Source organism: Symphodus melops, assembly GCF_947650265.1.
Source record: "Symphodus melops genome assembly, chromosome: 11".
NCBI classification, from domain to species: Eukaryota; Metazoa; Chordata; class Actinopteri; order Labriformes; family Labridae; genus Symphodus; species Symphodus melops.
Window position 1 is genome coordinate 1,871,195 of NC_136701.1, and position 20,612 is coordinate 1,891,806.

Below are 20,612 nucleotides of genomic sequence, written 5' to 3' on the forward strand. Positions count from 1 at the left end.
GGAAATATTCACAGTTCCAACGTTCGAGTAGAAAAGAACATACCGTACTGGCTGGCAAGAAAGACGACAAATTGGACAAATCATTTCGTGCATGAAGATCGCACCTTCACAAAACTGGTCATTTGAAATAGACATCATGTCCGCTGCCTGTCCACTGATTTTTTTTGCTCCAGGAGATTTTACCTTAATACTTCCTGCTGCTCCCACATATATCCGCTCACTCTGATTTCACACAGTTTTTCAAAAGAGAAATTTCAGATAAAGTAGGGATGAAGAAAAAAAATAATAAATCTGTGATTTTTGTTCATGTAAAACGACGGTAACTTTTCAGGCGTTTTGCGCATGTATGAAAACAACATTTGTCAGGGTCTCGACCTCTCTGCTGTCCTTCCATTGACCTGGCACCAGCTGACCTCGGTTTGTCATTTTTCTCCAACATGCATCTAATCCCCTCTGCAATTTCTCTCTCTCTCTTTATCCTTTCATCCCTCGACCCCTATGCTCTGCCCTTCAACTCTCATTCTCAGCCACACATTTTACACACAATACATTTATGCAGCTATTGTTTACTACAGGTTTTATGCCGATGACTGAGCAGTCGTCTTGTTTGTCATGGCCCGCTAGCAGCCACAGTTCACCATATAACCTGAGCTCAGCAGGACATAAAGTTTAGCATACGCTTGAGGAGAGCATCAAGAAAGCACACAAGGGGCGGAGCTACTGCATGTAATCTATTTTGACCTTATGGGCCACCATCCAAGTGGTTCTTTTGGCATGTTGGCAAGCGGGAACAGGCTAACTGGCAGGTTAGCGTTAGCTAAGTTAAGCTAGTATCTATCATTAGGTGTAGAGATGCCAATACTGGCGATTGTTTCATGACTTGTTTTGGTGTCAGACTCCAACGATGCCACCATTTTCTCTCATGTTTGCCGATGAAAACAAGTCAGAGTTTGCTCAGCAGGTGACTTTGTCTGCCCAATAAAAATGTCTTCTATGAATCAGGACATACAGGAGGTGTACGAGGCGCAATCATTAATGGCTTTGGCACAACAAATAAACATTGGCTACTGTGATCTGTTTATGCCACAGTATTTGCAGATGCGCCCGTGTCTGTCAGCAGAGATGAGATTGGCCGACAGCTGAACCGATGCATCTGTGCATCTTGGGGGTTGTTTTTGGTAAGTTTGTGTTGTGTGGATGTAAGTTGGCAAAAAACTTTGCTTTCAACCTCCACAGAGTGTTATTAAAGTATAATTTATTGATTTCTACCTCATCTTCCACCTCGTGATCTGATGTGGGTGAGGGAGGTGTGGGTAGAGATCAATGCTTCTCTGCTGCTTCTTATACTGTATGTCTTGAGCAAGTGCAATCAGATGTGAAGGTATACATGGCACAATTACATCTAGACTTTCAAAGAGAGGGACCACAGACAAGAAAATGTAATTACCAGAAAGTCCAACACAAGAAAACCATAAATCAAGCTGTTGGAGTGTCACACAAACAATACAGCCGATTCAACGTGTGAGAGATTATGATGGAAGAATTTCTCCAGTTGTAGAGATGTAGTACAAATGCTGAGTAGGAGTGTGTGTGTGAGTGAGATCAGGTCGAAGCAGCGAGAGAATGATTCAGACTGATTCACATCAGATATCACTGTAACACATCTGAACTCCTCTCACTGTGTGTCTTTCATTTACTCTCACACCTGTCAGCTGTGACTTTCACTTTCATCAACCCAGCTCCGTCGCCCGTTAGGCATCAGGCGTGGTACAGGAGCTGCTAGAGGACACCTTGCTGGGCGGCGTGCTATCACAATGATTAAAAGCTTGGAAAAGGAACAGGTGTCACAGGAGCTTTGGCGGGTTATAATTAGAACTTTCTGAGGTAGTGAAGAAAGCGAGCAAAATGTGAATGACCTTTAAAAATACTTGAAAATAAAAACTTATTTCAAGGAAGACAGTCTTATAAAATAAGGCAACTGTTTTTGTTTTGTTCACACTGCTTTATTGATCAAGCCGGGTCAGAGGGGTCCGGTTATATAAAACCCAATTGCTGGTTTGTTCATTTTCCCGCTCTTTGATTGTTGAACCGGATCGATCTGGCTCACAGTCGGTCTGACAACATCATCAGGAACGCCCCCCTGAAGTTGGAATTCGGATTTGGAAACAAGCAACTTCAGTAGCACAAATCGTGTTTCGTGCAAGTTTTATCTGCGGGCGTTGTTGTCATGTTGCACAAACTATCACGTCGTGCATTGTTATTTTACGAGCTAACTAAACAGAAGAACTCCTTAAGGCGTACACGTTGTTAGTCCTTCACTGGTTACTTGGATGTGACGTCATTCCCAATGAAATCTGAGTGACGAAGTAAAGAGGACGCACCATTATGCAAAGTTTATTTTACTTCCTGTTGTTGGGAAAAAACGTTTATTTTCAAACAAAATAATGAACTTTCGGTCGATAAAAAGAACATTGACATTATCTTATCCGACAGTTGAGCTGTCTGCAAGATTTGTAAGGTGGATGAGTTGTTTAAAGGCGCCACCATGTTGTTACTCTAGCTCTAAGACGCATCGCGATGTATGTGTTTCGCTGCTCGCCCCACTGATAACCCAAAGTACCTGCTGTCCTTTTAAACTTTATATTCAATGTGTGGCAGTCTGCTGGCTTCATTACTCACCTTTACTATTTCACAGCACAATTTTCTCTTAACACTTAACTTAAGTTAGCAATCTGAATAGCTAGCTTGTTTGCTAGTCTTTCCTCCTTTATCCTGGACGCTAACGTCCTCTGGTTCTCTTTGCTGTTCTCTACCTGCTGTGTGTATCTTATATCACTGTTACTGTTTTAAAATCAATGTTGTTAAGTGTAAAATTCTGCCTGAGAAATACGATTGTAAAAAATGGGGACGTAACGAGTCACTCAACTCACGATACGATTCACAAAACTGAGTTCTCTCACGATTTCTTCTGAGATAATCGAGAGTCTCGTCTTGTCTGTTATCGTCTCAACTCTTTCATTCTCTGCCTTGGAAAGCAAAAACTCTACTCTGACACTAACAATATTACAGCGATTTATTTTTCAATGTGCTGGTTCAAACCTCGCGATTAATCCTTATATCCCTGTGATTTCAATGTTCTGTTTCATGTTCAAGCTAGCTGTGCTTCCCTGATCCAACTAAGAGAGGAGTCTTCAGACCTCCACTGAGAAGTCAAGGGTGAAAAACCTTGAACAACACGAGCTGGAACAAACGGTTCAAATGGTCCTGGTCTTTTTTTTTTTGGTTCATCTTTTTTTACCCTACAACCAACTTCACTTTAAGAGTCATAAATATGAATATTGCAAAAGACAGTTAAAGCTTTGCAATATCATAAAAGTCCCAAACACAGTTGTGAGGTTTGATTTGAAAGATGATATTTGGTCAGCTAAGCAGGTCAACATGAGCTCTCCAATGCTCTGATGGAAAATGACGCTTTGATCTACATTTGGAAATAGCTATATGAGGCCAACATATTTTTAATCTAGGCTTTGAAAAGACCAGTAGCAAGCTGCTGGGGTTCACACAGGGTTAAAAGATGTGCACTGTTATGACAGAGCCATCCATGTGTTAAAGCTGCACAAAGCAGCATTTTATGTGGCAATACCGCCAGTGTTTCAACATAAATCACCAAGCGTGACCACAACAGAGAGCAGCATCCCATTACTGTCACCCAGGAGTGTCCCCGTAATTAATTTGCGGGTTTGGTGACTGGCAGTAAATCCTCTGAGTGCTGCAGATGTGATGCATCAACTGTTTCTACTCTGCTGAACACCAGTAATGCCTCAGAATAAGACACCAAAAAGTCCAGCTGTAGTTAGCTGATGCATAAGAAATACAGTCAATGTCGGTTAGATTAACATCCCATGCTTCATGACACTTCATTAGCCAGAGCCACGGGTAAGAAAATAATTGATTTCCTCTACCGACTTCGACAAATGATTTCAGGGTATTGATGTCCTCCGACCACTTGCTGCTATTTGAGATCACTGAGATGCAGACTCAAAAATCCATCAATCCTCACAATCCCAGATTTATGCAGAGTAGTATTAGAGTTAAATCCTGACTCTGTGACTAGCCAACCTAATACAAGTACGCTAAATTTACCGATGATTTCATTTCATTTGGGTCAGAAGCAGAAATACTGTACAGACTGCTGAAAAGATAAATGCAATCCAAGTTATATCAGGCTGATATTGACTATAATGTCATCTTGTTGAATAAGAAACAGCGAGTGTTGATAGGAAGGAGGACTTTTTGACTATGTGCATCACTCGGCTCAGCCAGGGGAATGAACACTGTCATAAAGATAGCAGATACTGTTTAATTGATCAAACTAGTTCCTCTGAATCAAACAAGCCAACGAAGAAATTGTCAGCTGAGTGTTATTTCACTGTTTGATGATGAATGGAAACATAAATGAAAATGTAGCTTACATGAAACAAAGTCGTTCGTTGGCTCTAAAATTGAAGCCACACACAAGGAAGAAAAACATATTTTGGTGTTGCTTGGCAACCATCCAGCTTGCACCAAGTTCAAGAACTCCTTCAGTCGGTGGACCAAAATGAATGTTGTTTCATTTTGCAATTGTGCACTGCTTCAACTGTTGTATTAAAGCAATGTCACACCCAAGGTCATGCTGTGGTTCTGAGCAACGTGCTTAGATCATCCACCCTGTGATTATTTTACAGGATGAATTGCAGCTGTGCTGATAATCAGTACACCAGTATTCCCTTCTGTATGATATCAATATACAGAATTTATCTATTTATTTTGGGGTCTTTATTGGGGTAGAATGTGTTGAAGACTTGTAGACCAGGTGCCTGCTCTACCTACTGAGCTTAACCGTCACCTCTCTCTAGCCCAATGAATCATATAATTTACATTCAGTAAATCTATACTGGATTAAAGAGGGTTTTTTTCCTCATTGTATTGGAAGATCTCTATCGATTTTCTGAACAAAAATCCACACAGGTCAGGCGCATCAAAACCAGCGAACAAAGACATAATACATAACTATCATGGATGTCAACATGATGGACGTGAGTGAGACATGAGACATGAAGTCCAACAGTCCATAGTATTGGTTTAAAGGCAACAATGCAGCTTTGCTACGATTGTTTGAATGAATAATTCTGACACTATCAAGTCAAATCAGATTGATTTACATTTAACAGAAGCAAGGTTAACCATAGCCAGAACAAAAAAAAAAGGCCAAACATGACATATCATGAATACGAACATAACTGTAATAGTTTTTTGATGACATTACAGAATAAATATTTTAACCATGGTTATGAGCATTGCCTCCTCTTTCCCACGTTTTTGGTCCACCCAGAGAATGAGCACGAGTCTGGTTTAGTTTGAGGTTTTCTGTCTGCCTCATTCAAACCCTCTGACACCCTTATATAATATGTAACTATCGATCTTGTTTCAAACAGCATTATTTGCTTTTGTAGGTCAAACAGAGGCATCAGTATTAAATTCTTGTTTGTTTCATAACCAGCTAAACACTCCTCACAGGAGCCTCAAGTTCTGCCAAACAGCACAGCTTCTCATTAGGTATCTGGACAAAAGCAACGTGTTAGATGCCACTAATGTGGTGAGCTAAAATGAACATAACTGTGTCTCTGGCTCTTGTTTGAGCTGGTCCTGTGTATAGATTCTGCTGAGCTGCACGGTCCCAGAGGAGGATGGCAGTGTTTATCTGCTCTTGGTTCCATATGCTGGAGACAGAGGGAGTGTGACTAATAGATGGCAACGATGATAATTACATCACTAATGATGATGTCCTTCTGTACCGTGTATTCCACAAATGTCCCTGTCTGTCATGGTTAACGAACAGTCTGCAATGCTTAAGAAATACTAATACTGTATATATTTTTCACTCTTTAGCGAAGGAATCTGTGTGAGTCCTGGATGTATTTTTTTTTCTTGTGCTTAATTTTATTAACTTTTTCTCTTTTGCTTTATTTGCTATGATAATCTTCTCCTGAACAACATAATCTAAAGTCCATTCATCCAACCAACCAACCATCCATCTATCCACCAACCAATCATATATGTATCCAGTCATACATTCATCCACCAAACAACCAACCATCCATCCACCAACCATCCATCCATCCAACCAACCATCCATCCACCATCCATCCATCCATCCATCCATCCACCAACCATCCATCCAACCAACCATCCATCCACCATCCATCCACCAACCATCCACCAACCATCCATCCATCCAACCAACCATCCATCCACCATCCATCCATCCATCCACCAACCATCCACCAACCATCCATCCATCCAACCAACCATCCATCCACCATCCATCCATCCAACCAACCATCCACCAACCATCCATCCACCAAACAACCAACCATCCATCCACCATCCAACCAACCATCCACCAACCATCCATCCACCAAACAACCAACCATCCATCCACCATCCATCCAACCAACCATCCATCCAACCAACCATCCATCCACCATTCATCCATCCATCCAACCAACCATCCATCCACCAACCAATCATATATCTATCCAGTCATACATTCATCCATCCATCCATCCAACCATCCATCCACCAACCAATCATATATCTATCCAGTCATACATTCATTCATCCATCCATCCACCAACCATCCATCTATCCACCAACCAATCATATATGTATCCAGTCATACATTCATCCACCAAACAACCAACCATCCATCCACCAACCATCCACCAACCATCCATCCACCAAACAACCAACCATCCATCCACCATCCATCCAACCAACCATCCATCCACCATTCATCCATCCAACCAACCATCCATCCACCAACCAATCATATATCTATCCAGTCATACATTCATCCATCCATCCATCCATCCAACCAACCATCCATCCACCATTCATCCATCCATCCAACCAACCATCCATCCACCAACCAATCATATATCTATCCAGTCATACATTCATCCATCCATCCATCCAACCATCCATCCACCAACCAATCATATATCTATCCAGTCATACATTCATCCATCCATCCATCCATCCATCCAACCATCTATCCACCAACCAATCATATATATATCCAGTCATACATTCATCCACCAAACAACCAACCATCCATCCATCCAACCACCCATCCACCAACCATCCATCCATCCACCAACCAATCATATATCTATCCACCAACCAATCATATATCTATCCATCCACCAACCAGCCATCGATCAACCAACCAATCAACTCCATTGTATAGAGAAGTGGATTAATCAAGACATGGATGAAAATAATTCAGCACTGAAAACTCTTCGTAATCGAGTTATAAGAGATTCTCTAGGAATGTCTACAGCCCCCTGAACAGAGACTGCAGATCTGTTAGACCAAAACTTCCTAAGATAATAAATCAACTGAGAATAAGAGACTTTCTTCAAATCAGTTCAGATATAAAGGAACATCTTTTTGAAACCAGTGTAGCTGGACCAGCTGGACATTTGAAAGAAAGAGAGAATTTAAGTACCTTCCAGAACTGTTGGCTCCATTGGTTTTCTGTGGACTCAAAGTTTAAGGCTCTAATTTGAATCATTGTTTTTATCCATCTATAAAAAGCTGTGAACAGTAGGTTCCATAAGAATCTTATTGACAGTATTTCACTTGTGTGTTGTCTACTTCTTGTTTTATGTCTGCATAGCTTTATGTTGTGTTTTCACAGCTACATTTAAACAAAATATTTAAACATATCACTGAAGTTGTCTGAATTAAATGAACTAGATATGAAACCGGGCTCATTACGCCTGTTTTTAAGGACTTTCATGGATCAAATCAGCGCTTTAGTTTAGGCTAAAAAAAAAACGTGTTTTTGCTAAACCAGAATCAGAATCGAGTTTTATTGCCAAATACATTTGCACATACAAGTAATTGGACTTGGTGTAATGGTGCAAAATATTCAACAAAGGAAACGTGGACCAGATGTCCCATGTCAGGGGCTAAATTTGATTTTAAAAGTTTATTAATTTGACTACGTTGTGTTGTCTGTTTGTGCTGAACCGTAAAGTGGAGCTGGTGCAGAGTGTGTTCATACAAATGAATTATACACAGCTGTCTCTGGCTGAATGTTTTTCAGTAAAGGTCAGAATTTGCATCTACAGAGTAGTTTGTAGGAGTTCAGTTTTTGAATATTTATGGTTTAACTGCTGCCTTATGTGACGACCATGCCATTTGTGGTTTTGTTGCCTTCGTAAAACACTGTCATAACTGCTTGGCATGGACATGAAGGTAATTGGTAAAATAAATAAATTACCTCCCAGTTTGTGGGGGCTATTTTTGGTTCTTGTGTTGGCTCGGACTCCCCAGAGAGACTCCATGCTGCACTCAGGATCTATTAACAATTTAACGAGGAGACGGCAAAAGTAGGTCACAGACAGCTCATCCCAGCACCATTACAGCTCCTCAACAGCTTCCCCACCACCAGACTGGAAACGAGGAGGACAGCGTGAAGCAGTGACACCGCGAAGGACTGATTGAATGAACAAGCAGAATGAAGCCATGATGGAGGACAATTAACTGCGTTTAAACTGCGCTTATTAAAACCCCACTCTAGCATGTGAAGATCAACAGCCTCCTGCCGTTCTTTGATGATGTAGCATACTGTCGAAGACAACAGTGAGATATTTACAGCTCAGGTAACCAAGTCAGAAATAGAACTTTTTGTAGTAGATCTGAGGTGTGTTTAAAAAGCAGCTCTTGTTCAAAGCAATCTTCGATCTCACTTTAGCCCTGTGTTTAAAAAAAAAAGCAGATTTATAATTTTTTTCAATAAGGACTCTTTTGTTGGTGCTGTTTTTATCGAGGTGTAAAAAGATGTAGCTCTACGTGACCTACCTTGGTCAACTAAACAGTTTAAATCGGCATCTTCACTCGTCATTAATTATATTTTTAACACATTTCCCCTTCATGCTGGTCCAATATTGTGCTCAAACTGCAACCCAACCACCCACCACTATCCAAGGTTGTAGCCATAAACTGGCTGTAGCTCCGGTTAATGGATCTGCTCTCCCTGCTCTTCTACCCTGATGTAAACAAGCACAGTGAAGGACTAACATCTGGTATGAGCGGCGGAGATTTTCAGTGTTTTGATCCCAACCGAAACCCAATGACAATAAAAATATAAGTGTCAGATTAAACTGTTATACTGGCCAGAGCAATGTGTATCCAAATTTAGTATGTACAGTAAACGGCTGTTTAGCTGCAGGGAGGACCAAAGACTAGTGGTTATTTCCCTGATGACTGTGACTGTTTTCTTACCTTCAGAATAGTCGTTTAGTCTGAATTTGAGTATCCAACCAACCTTCAACTAGAGTAGAAATTCAGAGCAACTACTACAAAGCTTTGTTGTAAAAAAATAATAATAATAATAAAATCTGCAACTGGTGGCAGTAAGATGTGTTCAGCATAAGGTCGAACATTGAGCGATGACTTTAACCCACACCACCACCAAATGTAACCAAATTTCACCCTCACCACAAAAAATACAGAAAACTATAAGCTTACCTTGTGCGTCTGTATGGGAGCCTGAGGGGATGTTTTAAATGAGATTGGTTAAACAGTGCAGGTTACCTAGCAATAAAAGGCTTTCAGCAGTGTGCAGTTAATCGCCCTTATCTGACAACTACCAGAGGTTTATAAGGCATAAAACATAACTACATAGACAAAGCCAACATTGTCGCGAAGGCTCTTGTTTGAGGCATCAGTATGCATTTTATTGGGATTCATAACCAGCTAATAACTTTGAATTTTTTTTAGCATTTTTAGTTTTCTGGTCAGCACGCTGATCTTTACGATCAGCTGTGTTTAAATTCCGTTAATGAGACTAAGTAGTCAGAGCTCAAATCAAGCTCTAAAAAATAACAACAAACATTTAAATGTCCTTATTCAATGATTATGGTTTAATGTCATAAAAGTTTGGAGCCATACAAAGCAAAACCAACTTCTTGGCTTCACACCTCAAGGGTTAAAAGATGTGTTGTGTTGCAATTTGGAAGAAATGCCTCTTTACATCTCAGCAGAGCTTCTATACCCAGCAGAAACTTATTTTACTCGCCTCAACATGTACAACAGCATCGTTACAGTGTAAGGAAGGGACAGTTTGCCTTCCAGCTGGAGTTATTCAACTACAACTAATGGCATAGCAGCATGCTGTCCCCAAAGAACATTAGCATGCATTAGACAGAGTGTGGGCCACCCAGCAGCGTACATCCAACCGTACAGAATATTCTGTCTTTTAAAAAGCAATTACAAACACTCTGGAGGCACAATTAGAAGGGGGGTATAGGCAACTTTTTTTTTTTACTGCTCTGCTGCACAACAGCTATAATCTAACTGCAGAGGTCCACAGGGATTGGATCCAGCTCACGTTCCATCCTGTACTGCAGGTCCATAAAATCTCTGCAACTTCTGTGCTCTGCTCACGGATGGAGGGCTGAGAGGGGTAGGAAAGTGCCAATAACAAAAATGCTTGGATCAGGCCAAACACTTAATGATGATGAGGTATTCGTATCAGGTACTCATCCAGGTTGGATCCTTGTTCTAATGATCTGACTTAATTGAGTGTGATTTCCTTTTTGGTGTCAATTTCAGGTAGTGAAGAGACGGGCGAGTTAAGGTCTTTTCCAGTGGAGGCTTATAGAATTCCTACTGATAGATTTGACTTGATACTGCTTTAATAATGGCATTAAAGACTCACACGTGTATTTCTTTTGGAAAGACACTCAGATTGAGTTCAAAACATCATGGACAGTTTGTGTGGTAAAATTCAATCAAGTTTAGGCACACACTAAGCCGACGTACCTCATTGAACAACCAGAGAGCAGGTCAAGGCCAGGTCTGCTGGACAAGTGTGGAATTGGTAGACGATGGCAGATTTTGGCAAGGGGCTTCTCTCCAGCTGATTTTGGATCAACCAACCTCAGATCCGACAAAACGAATGTCAGCTTCAATAAATTTCTGCTCGCATCGTGCTGAGAGGGTGGAAGGTTTAGGACAGAGACTCTTTGTCCCTACTCAGATTGAATCAACGGACCTTAGATCAGGCTGTGCATTGCTTGCTCATCCCATCTAGTTCACATCATTAATCTTCCAGCATCTTGAGAGTGTTCAATGGAGAAGACCTACACTGAGCTTGCAGCCCTCTTGCTACAACATGGCTGGTCTACTAAGGTCTTGCCTGTTGAGGTAGGCTGCAAAGAGTAGGAGCCACATCAACATTAAGACTACTCCAGGAGTTGGAAGTTCTTGGAAAAACCAACTGGAAAGCCGGCAGACCAGCTAAAATGCAATCAGTCTTGGCAATACAGTGCCATATGACATGGGAATCTTTCAATTACTCTTGGAGTAAGAGAGCCCCAGAGCATTTTTTCAGACAATCAATTGTCTGGAAAGGCTGAATTTAAGCCAGACTGTCCAGATCATGGACAGACACTGGCAGCTATTTGGGTCAAAAGTTGGGAAATGGTGGTGACTTTGGACATAGGCTGTATATCCCAACTGAGATTGCATCAACCAACCTCAGATATGCATAGCAATCTAATTTACCTCATGTGGAAATATGGCACACGGGGCCTACAGATACAGCACGCTTTTAGGCAACATGCTTCATCAGCATGGCTGGAATACTAAAGTGAGTTGAGTGGGACTGGAGAGTGTGCTTGCCAAATCAAGAACAAGGCCTCACCTGGAGACGGGGGTTTGAATGAAGGTCCAAGGGGCAAGTAGTCAAATGCCTCTCAAGATCAACTTGAAAGTGCATGAAGTCTGTGCAACGCTGTGACACAGAAAGGGGAGAGTCTGTAATTTTCTTGACAGGGAATCCTGCTGTACAACAATCTGCATTTGTCCCAGAGGGCGGGATTTAAGCCTGGCTAGCTTTATCAAAGACTGATGAGGGGCTGCAGTTTGGAGCAAAGGGTTGGACTATGGAGGCCACATTTATTTCCCCGCTGAGATGACGAACAACCCAAGACCAAACTTTGTACCTTAGCCAGCTTTAATCTATTTATTGTTCAACATCCGGCTTATCTTGAGCAGAAACTGCAATAAGCTGAAGGGGCAGCCAACTATTCATCATCGCGGCTTAAAAACAAAGTTGATCCAGCTGAGGGTTATGCCAGATCAGGAATCACTTCTGAACCTTCTGGTGAGTTTGTTGATCTTTCATTGAAACAGAGAAGAGGGTGGCCACTTGATAACTCGGGTGAAACGGTAACCCTGTTGGGTCGAGGCAGAGCTTCCTTCAGCTGGTTTATGTTTCCCTCAAAGCCTCAAACTTGATTCATACATGTTTTTAACCAAGTTAACCCTCTCCTTGTCCATCTGTTCACCTCGACGCCATGTAGGGGAGGAGAGGTGGCCCCGCCCACTGAGTGAATCCGTGTCAAGGATAATAACGGAGTGTCATCACAACAACTGAAGGAAAAACAACAGATTTTCCAAACCGAAGAGAATACTTTTTATGGCCTAAAAAGACAAAAATATATCAAAAAAATTAACTCTGAGATGCATATCATGACTTGAAATTGATCGCAGACTCTTGTTATCAGATTTTTATTGGTATTCATCGTCTTTTCATGCTAGTGAACCACGACGGGAGGGGCAGGGGACGTGTGGAGACGGGAGGGGAGCGAAAAAGAGAGCGTTTGTTTTGATCTGAAAATCAGGTTTGAAAGTCGCAAAATAAGCCTTTAATATCAAAATATGAAGTATAAGTGTAAGACTATAGCAAATTGACCTCATTCTCAATGATCAAGGGAGCGATAGAGGAAAGCAGAAGCACTCCAGTATTTCCACACAGAAACTCTTCCTTCAGGCTAATGCTTGTGTACTGATGGTGACAGAAAAAAACGCAGAGAAATCTGACCTCGAGTTCTCCCTGAAGAATAGACAACCCTTGTTGACTGCATCCCACAATTATCGTCTCATTTAGACCTTTGAAACCTTTTACTTTTATTTCCCACTGAAAAAGCATTACGGCAGCAGAGTGTAGTCAGTTTGATTTTTTTTTTTGTTGTGCATCGGCTACCTCACGAGAGAGAGATCACATGTGGTGATTCGTTGCTTCCTCTGACACACAAGATAATCTTTATAATGCCCCACACTGGGTGATGTGCCATAATTTCTCATAGCTTGCAGTTTGTGCATGTTTGAGACTAGAGGCGAGATTATTTGTGAGGTTTCTCCAAATGGGCAAGATTCAACCTCGTTTTTATTTTGGTTAGGATTTCAAGACTCTCGTAGTCTAAGCTTTTAGGTGAAAAATTAAATGGGATACCAACAGCTGGATAATGCAAAGTGCAAATCGACAATGCATATTATAAATAAATAACACCTTGCAGGTTGATTAACATTCATTTCTCCTTTCTCTTATTTCAAGTATTATAGAATCTTGCAGCGTAAACACAGCAGCGTTTGAGGCAGCTTGTGAGTGGAAACGCTCTCCCACTGCCACATTCTCATCAAATGATGTGTGACATTTTACAAGCCTCGGGTTGAGGTTCAATATAAAGCTTATAATGCTACTACAGCAATGATCCCGTCTTGGCAGTTTAAGTGTAATCTGTTCTATTTTCTCTTGTGTTGTCTGTTTACATTCCACTCCTCACTGCCTGATGTTTTTTCCTGCAAAACACCCAGCAGAAGCCAGGATTACCCCAGAGGCCGAGTGTCAGCGAACGAAGCCACCAGCAGAGCCTGCTGACAGTTTAGATGGATTACAGATTATTTCAGCGTAATCTGTTCATTGTTTAAAGCAGGATTAGGGTCAAACGACAAGCCCCAATACAAATAACAGCAAATCACAGATTAAAATGTGTTTATATTTGAGTAAGAGGACATTTTTCCGACAGAGCCGCAGTTTTCCTTCTCATGGGTCGGAGCTCAATCACTTGATCAGTCTAAAATCAGCGAAACAGACTTTTAAGGAAAATCCATCCCAGACCACTTTTCTCCGTCTCAGCTTTCTGTCCTTTCTACATTGATCAGCAACTTTTAACACTCTTATCTCATTAATTTGATCAAAAGGGCTCCAATCCACTTTGGATGATGAAACAAATGGCGTTGCCAAGTATCCACCACAGTAACCACTTTTAATGTAATTAAAGAATGGGATGAACACAGCAGGCGACCACTTCAGTGTTGACAAATTGATGAAGGACAGCTTGACAGTAAAGACCTGATATCCGTTTTAAAAGTGCACGCAGCATCTCTCAGTAATCGAATTTTTAAACGTATTGTTTCACAAATGACTATTTATAAATGACTAATGTTCTTAAGAGCAACACAACAGGCATTTCAACAGGAACAGAACAGGCTGAATCCTGCAAAACTCAATAATAAATTGCAGAGGTATTGCAAGCCAATCACATGTTCTCAAGTTAAGGGCGACATCCTGTTTGTTGCAACTTGGCCAAATTGCTTTTAAACCAATGATTGACCATCACAGGGATGTACATCACCAGGTTAAAGGGATACTTCCCCCATTTGCATGAAGCTGTGTATCATTAGAAACATGGTAGTAGTGTTGAATGGTCGTGAATCCAGCCCTCATTTTGCCCTGAGACGAGAAAAATATGTTTTTCTTTGCCTGGAAGTTTTCTTCATGTGATGCAAAAAGCGTCATATTGCATTCTCGTCTCAGGGCAAAAATGAGGGCTGGATTCACGACCAAACAACACTACTACCATGTTTCTAATGATACACAGCTTCATGCAAATGGGGGAAGTATCCCTTTAACTACTGACAGGGCAAAGAACGAAGAATGAGCTGTCAGATGTTATCAACCATTTTTTTGGAGAGATCAAAGTCCCAACATCACAGACCAGCGTATGATCTTAACGTTGACTCATGTGTGTTCATGCACACAGTTCCTGTATGATGAGGGACCATGAGCGCAGTCAGGCTGGAGGACGACGTGAAGCTTAAAAGGTTGTTTCTGCCCAAAGTTCATAAAAAAGACATTCACATAAAAGGGTTAACACAGAAGTTAATGATGCTAACCCTGCAGGGCTGTAATGAGTAACAGGTTTGGTAGCATGAAAAATCCCCATCCACTAAATGTGTGATCAGTACAGATGGTGTCCAGCCTGGTGTTTCAGCCCTCCTCTCACTCTATCTGCCTCTACTGTTTATTCTCTGTTACTTTCTGTCAGCCAAATGCTGCACTCTTGATATCAGTGTTACTTGCAGAGTATAAGACAAACAACACAGACAGACAGGAAAGTGATCCTGCATTACAGACAGCAGCCATCTTCTAGCTCGCACCATGAGGGCACAGTTAGCACCTTTACCCCTGAGCCAGCAGGGTGCTTGTGGTGTCAGAGCTCCTGCTGTTAAACCAGCTGGTAAATGGGAGCAGAAGAAATCGTTATCTTTTTCTGGAAGTCTGAAAAGTGGAACTGACATTTCTTGGCTGGAGCTGCTCTACTGTGTGCCATCTAATTAAAGTTTTGTTGAACAACCTGAGGCAGAGGAGGAGCAAGTCTCCAGATCCTCATGTGAGCCAAACAGCACAACCACAGCTGCTGATGAGGGTGTGCTGCTAGCGTTTAATATTCACGTCAGATTGGTTTAAAAGCAGCTTATTTTTCTTTATAAATGTTTGGAAAAAAAATCAAAATAAGACTCCTAATTTGTTTTTGTTTGGCTTCAAAATTAATTAAATTCTTACATTGCATCACACATACAAATTTCCCCCGTTGATTAACGCTAACCATTTATATTCCCCATTTTTAATGACTTTAGAAAATGGAAAAAAGCAAAATTACCCAAATAAACATTTAAATGTTTTCACTCTCGTTATTGGCAGAACTGGAATTAGTAGCTGAGTTAAATAATTATGAATATCTATATCAAAAGAGGCGATCAAATGATGTGTGTAAGCTGCAATACAGCCATACACCACTAGTTGGGGCTGCAGCTCCAGTTAATGGCTGCTGCCATATTGTGCTCTACTGAGCAGTACAGCGCGAGCTCAGAGGGTGGATGGTCTGAAACAGTTCAGGCTGGGTCGGGTTTAACGCTCATACAAAACGTTGACCGAGCAAAGGGATGTAGCAACGTCTAGCAATGCTAGCTGCTTATGTTAGCCACACTCGATAAACCAAATTCTTCATCGTCAACCTGAAGTTGGCCAGCTGGCCAGAGTCTCTGCACTGTGGGAGGACGCTGGAGTGTCTCATGCACATTCAAACTCCACACAGAAAGGTACGTGGGGATTTGAACAATGGAGTAAAGAACATTTTTTAACAGCGCTAATAAAGGTTGACAGTGTGTGCTGATGTCAGCCTGCAAGAAGAGACACGCGCAACTTTAAAAATGATTTAAGAATAATCTCAACGCTGACAGACTCTGGCACATAATGACAAACACAAATACATTTAAATGTAAATTATGCAAACTTTGGGTTTTCCCACGATTACTCATCTGTGATTTTCATGACTGCGTTGCTCCGTGCACATTTATGTTGTCTTAATTCTGCTCTGAACAAACACTAAATGACTTTTAATCCTGCTTGTGAATAATGATCATGTTAATGAGAACCCGTGTCAAATTAAAAATCGTGTTGTTTGTGAAAAGCCCCCGACATGAATCCATCACGTTACACAACTCGAACGCAGCGTGCACGAACCAGAGCATGCAACTTTAAAACATCATTATTTCCAGCCTCCATGTTGTCATGATGTGCTCGATTGTGCAGCCTGTGAGTGCAGAAATGTTCATCACTATGGCGACAGACCACACATTAAAGCACAGGAAGCTCAGTGTGCCTGATGCTTTATGTGCACAGATGAATCAGCAGCCGAGGCTCACTTATGGCCTCATTCTTTATTCTTATTTCTCCTTAGTTAATCTCGCCGCAGTGCAACTATTAACTAGACGTTAAAATCGATTTTTAGAACACAACAAATTCAAGCAACCATTATGTTTTGTTAATGTGTCTGACATTTAATTTCCTATCACTCAATCCAGAATAAAACTTGGAGGGTGTTTCTTGTTTTTTTCCCCTCAGGTACACAGAAACACACTTCCTGAGTTTTCTAATGAACATACAGCCTGCACATGCCTGAGGGGAACGAACTGATGTTCAATGATCCTGGAGAGAAAGGCTTCTCTGTTCATTTCATTTTGAAGAAGACAGTGTCATGGTTGTATCGTGTTTTAGTTTATTCCCTCGTGTCGCTTCTTTCCCTTGTGTGTGTTTTGAACGTTCCCTCGTCCGGTCTTCAGTGTTTCTGTCTGTCCCTCGTGTCCCTGTGTTTTACTTACATTCTTAAGTTGTGTCTACATTTATTTATTTTCAAAAGCACTCATTTACTTATTCATACACGTCTGTGTCCGTATGCTAATGAGCTAGGCGGGGCTAACATCAGTCTCATTCTGGATTGGTCGCCTGAGTCAGGAGTGATTCCTGGTGAGACGTAAGCAGGCGAGCACGGCAGACCTGCTGCAGGAAGTTCCATGACGAGCTAGCATCACTAAAGCACGGCGACAGCTAACGCGCGGAGCTCGCTAACGCCCTCGCGTCATGTGATGAATGTGACGACCAGGTGACAGCAAGTTTCTACAGGAAACAGTTTGGATCAGCGCACCCCCGTGACCAATCCTGACTGAGACTGGCGTTAGTCCCTCCTACCTCATTAGCATACGGACACAGAAATGTGGAAATAGATTTAAGACATTTCATCATTTATGTTCCCTTTATTTACCAATTTATTCAGGCATTTAATTATTCATTTATTTATACTTTAGTCAGGTGTCGTCCTTTGTTGGACGTGTCACTTGATTATTGTAATTCCTCGTGGTGCCACTCAGCGTGTTTTACCTTTTGTGGATTTTTGGATGTTTTCATTTAAGCCTTGTTTTGCCTTTTGTTTCATAAATGTTGTTGTTTGTTATGTATTTAAGTCCTCCTCGCCTTTGTTTGTTCAGCGTTCATGACAGACAGATTTATTCTCAATGATTTAAATGTAGAAATTGATTGGAAATAAATCCAGATATTTCTATATTTTTGTTTCCTCACAGAGATTCAGTTGAAATTTAAATCTCCTTTCCTCTTGGACAGAGTTCCAATTATTCTGATGAGCATCCCGTTAAAACTTTGCGTGAGTGGGAGCTGATGCAACGCAGCGGAGGGTGGAGGTAGACGGAGGCTGCAGCCATTGATTTCTGTTGAATTATTCATCGGAGCATCGTACTCTTGTCTTGGCCTTGGCCCATTATAGGCGTACAAATGCATCACTGCCACCAGAAGCACTGACTGAATATCCCAAGTTCTCATCCGAGTCCTCTCTTATTTATGAGACCCCAAACTTCTCTCTCTTTTCAAGCAAGAAGTCGGCAACATGATCGTGTGTATCGTGCGCGTGTGTGTGTGTGTGTGTGTGTGAGACAGTTTACAGAAAGACATCCCGAGCCTGCAGTAAAAGATTCATGAGGACTGAGGCTGCAGCTGGTGTTCACACGGTTTACATGCTGCTCAGGACATCGTTTACACACAGTCACCGTGTTTATTTGATTTCATGTTATTTCATTTTATTTAGGAGCGCGTTTGCAAGAAAATTGCAAAAATAATAAAAAAAATTTAACGCAAATTAAGGGATTAGAGCGTGAAGGAGTTTCCCATGATGTGCATCTTTTATGCAGCAGCTCGTGTGTGTGTGTGTGTGTGTGTGTGTGTGTGTGTTTGAGAGCATGTACATTGTCCCCCTGATTAAAAATTACACACGTTATACTGTTGTTATGCGACACAAATGTTACCTCAAGTTATTCTTTTTAATTTTTATTTAAATGTGTTAAAAAAAGGACAAATCCGAAGTAAGCGGTTTAAAGAGCTGCAGCAGCGTACACTGCAGACCCTTAACGCTCGGTTACTGTGAGAATTGGACAGGCGGCGCGTCCGAGCTATGCAAGTAAAGAAACGCACAAGACAAGAACTGAATCCTGCAGCTCTATAGGAGGACGGCGTGCAGGGAGACAGCATGTCGCTACCAGGAGTGGACGCCATCCGTAGCTCGACATGTCCAGCAGGATTCAGTCTTCCTCTATATGTGCTGTGCAGCTCCTCGGGGTGAACGGACTCGTGATGCAGTCTGACTCGAGGCACCAGGGCTCCCCCCCTGCACACTCTGAGAATGTTTTTTTTTTTTTTTCTCGGGGTTAGCAGCAGGTGTTGAATAATTCAGTGACGAGAGGATGTGCTCGCTGCCAGGGAAGCGTCTCTCAGAGAGGAGACTTAGTGGGGTCCCTGCTCCTCTCTGACATTCTCATCACCTCTCTGCAGCCCCAATATGAGTTATAATGTCTGCACGCCATGAAATGACGGGTCGATACTGCCTCTGCCTCATGCGGCATGTGTTCATGCTGGAGTGAGCTTTACTTTGAAATGTCACTGCGAAGACACTGGAAGACGTTTTCACCAAGAGATGCATTTATGCTAGATTTAGAGACCGTCAGGGAAACAACACAAAGTCAGTGTTTTTAGGATGAACAATCGGTAGCAGGCTCCTGTACAACACATTTATTTTATTTTCTTTTTTCATTATTTACCGGTTGGTTTGGTATGGTTATTAAACATGTGCATAATAATTTGGTATAATCCTTTTAAATATTGGATAATAACATTTTTTTGAGGCGAGTACAAAAGATTAAGATCAATTAATCTTTTTATTTTCAATAAAACATTTATTTTTATTGTTTCAGGCTTGTAATAATAATTCCAGGTCCATAACTACATCTGACAGAATATCAAATCTAAAAATGATAGATGATAAATGAGGAGCCGTTTTGAAGCCAAAAGAACCGCGTCTTTGCTGAGCTGAACAAAATGATCCGATCACTGAGAGGAGCTGAAAATCACATCACTATCACCAACACTGATGCTTTTAATGGACCCTTCAACTGTGCACAGCCTGACTGGGTTTTTTTTTTTTTTTAAGTTTTAATTTGACTCTTTTCATCCTTAAAGAAAAAAAAAGCTTTTTAATTTGCAAATATTTAATTTGCAGCTGTGAATCAGTGAGTTACATTGAACAAGAAAGAAGACGAGAATCACAGACTGGTGTGCACTTGGTTTAAGATTGCTGTTTTTAGATGTGTTGAAATGAAGATCACATTTTATAACAAGCGTTTCTGAGTTTTCCTTATTTTTAATTTCTCGCGTAAAAATCTGAAAGTAACGCTGCTAAAAGTTCAGGTTGTTTGTCAAAGCGCGACGTTTCCAAGCGACGTGAATGTCTTCAGCCTTCTGTTGCACACTTCTTGAACTTGCCAAGAAGAGATGCAGTACCAGAGCTGTAGTTAAAACCGGAAACCAGATAATAAGACATATAGTGAAGCGGAAGGTTTTGCCTACCTCGCTCATGGCTGCGCGCTGTGCGTCTCTGTGGGGATCCTGTTCAGGTTGATGCGTAGCGACCAGCTGGTACAGTCCTCTCTCTCTCTCTTTATCTCTCCCTCGCTCTCTGTCTGTGTGCCTCCGCGCGCACACACGCGCTGGTTTTATAGCACGAGCTGCCCCGCTCTCCTCCTCA

The 20,612-nt window shown here is 41.5% G+C and overlaps 1 protein-coding gene across 2 annotated transcripts in view; it reads right to left on the reverse strand.

The window, feature by feature from the left end:
• pcp4a (Purkinje cell protein 4a) overlaps positions 1-20,612 on the reverse strand; it is a 33,283-nt gene extending 12,671 nt beyond the window's left edge. Inside the window, exon 1 of one of the 2 annotated variants that reach the window (XM_079356321.1) lies at positions 20,435-20,612. In XM_079356321.1, coding sequence (XP_079212447.1) covers positions 20,435-20,443 — 9 coding nt within the window. In that variant the 5' untranslated portion in view covers positions 20,444-20,612. The remainder of the gene's footprint in view (positions 1-20,434) is intronic. The other variant, XM_079356322.1, reaches the window with a different exon arrangement.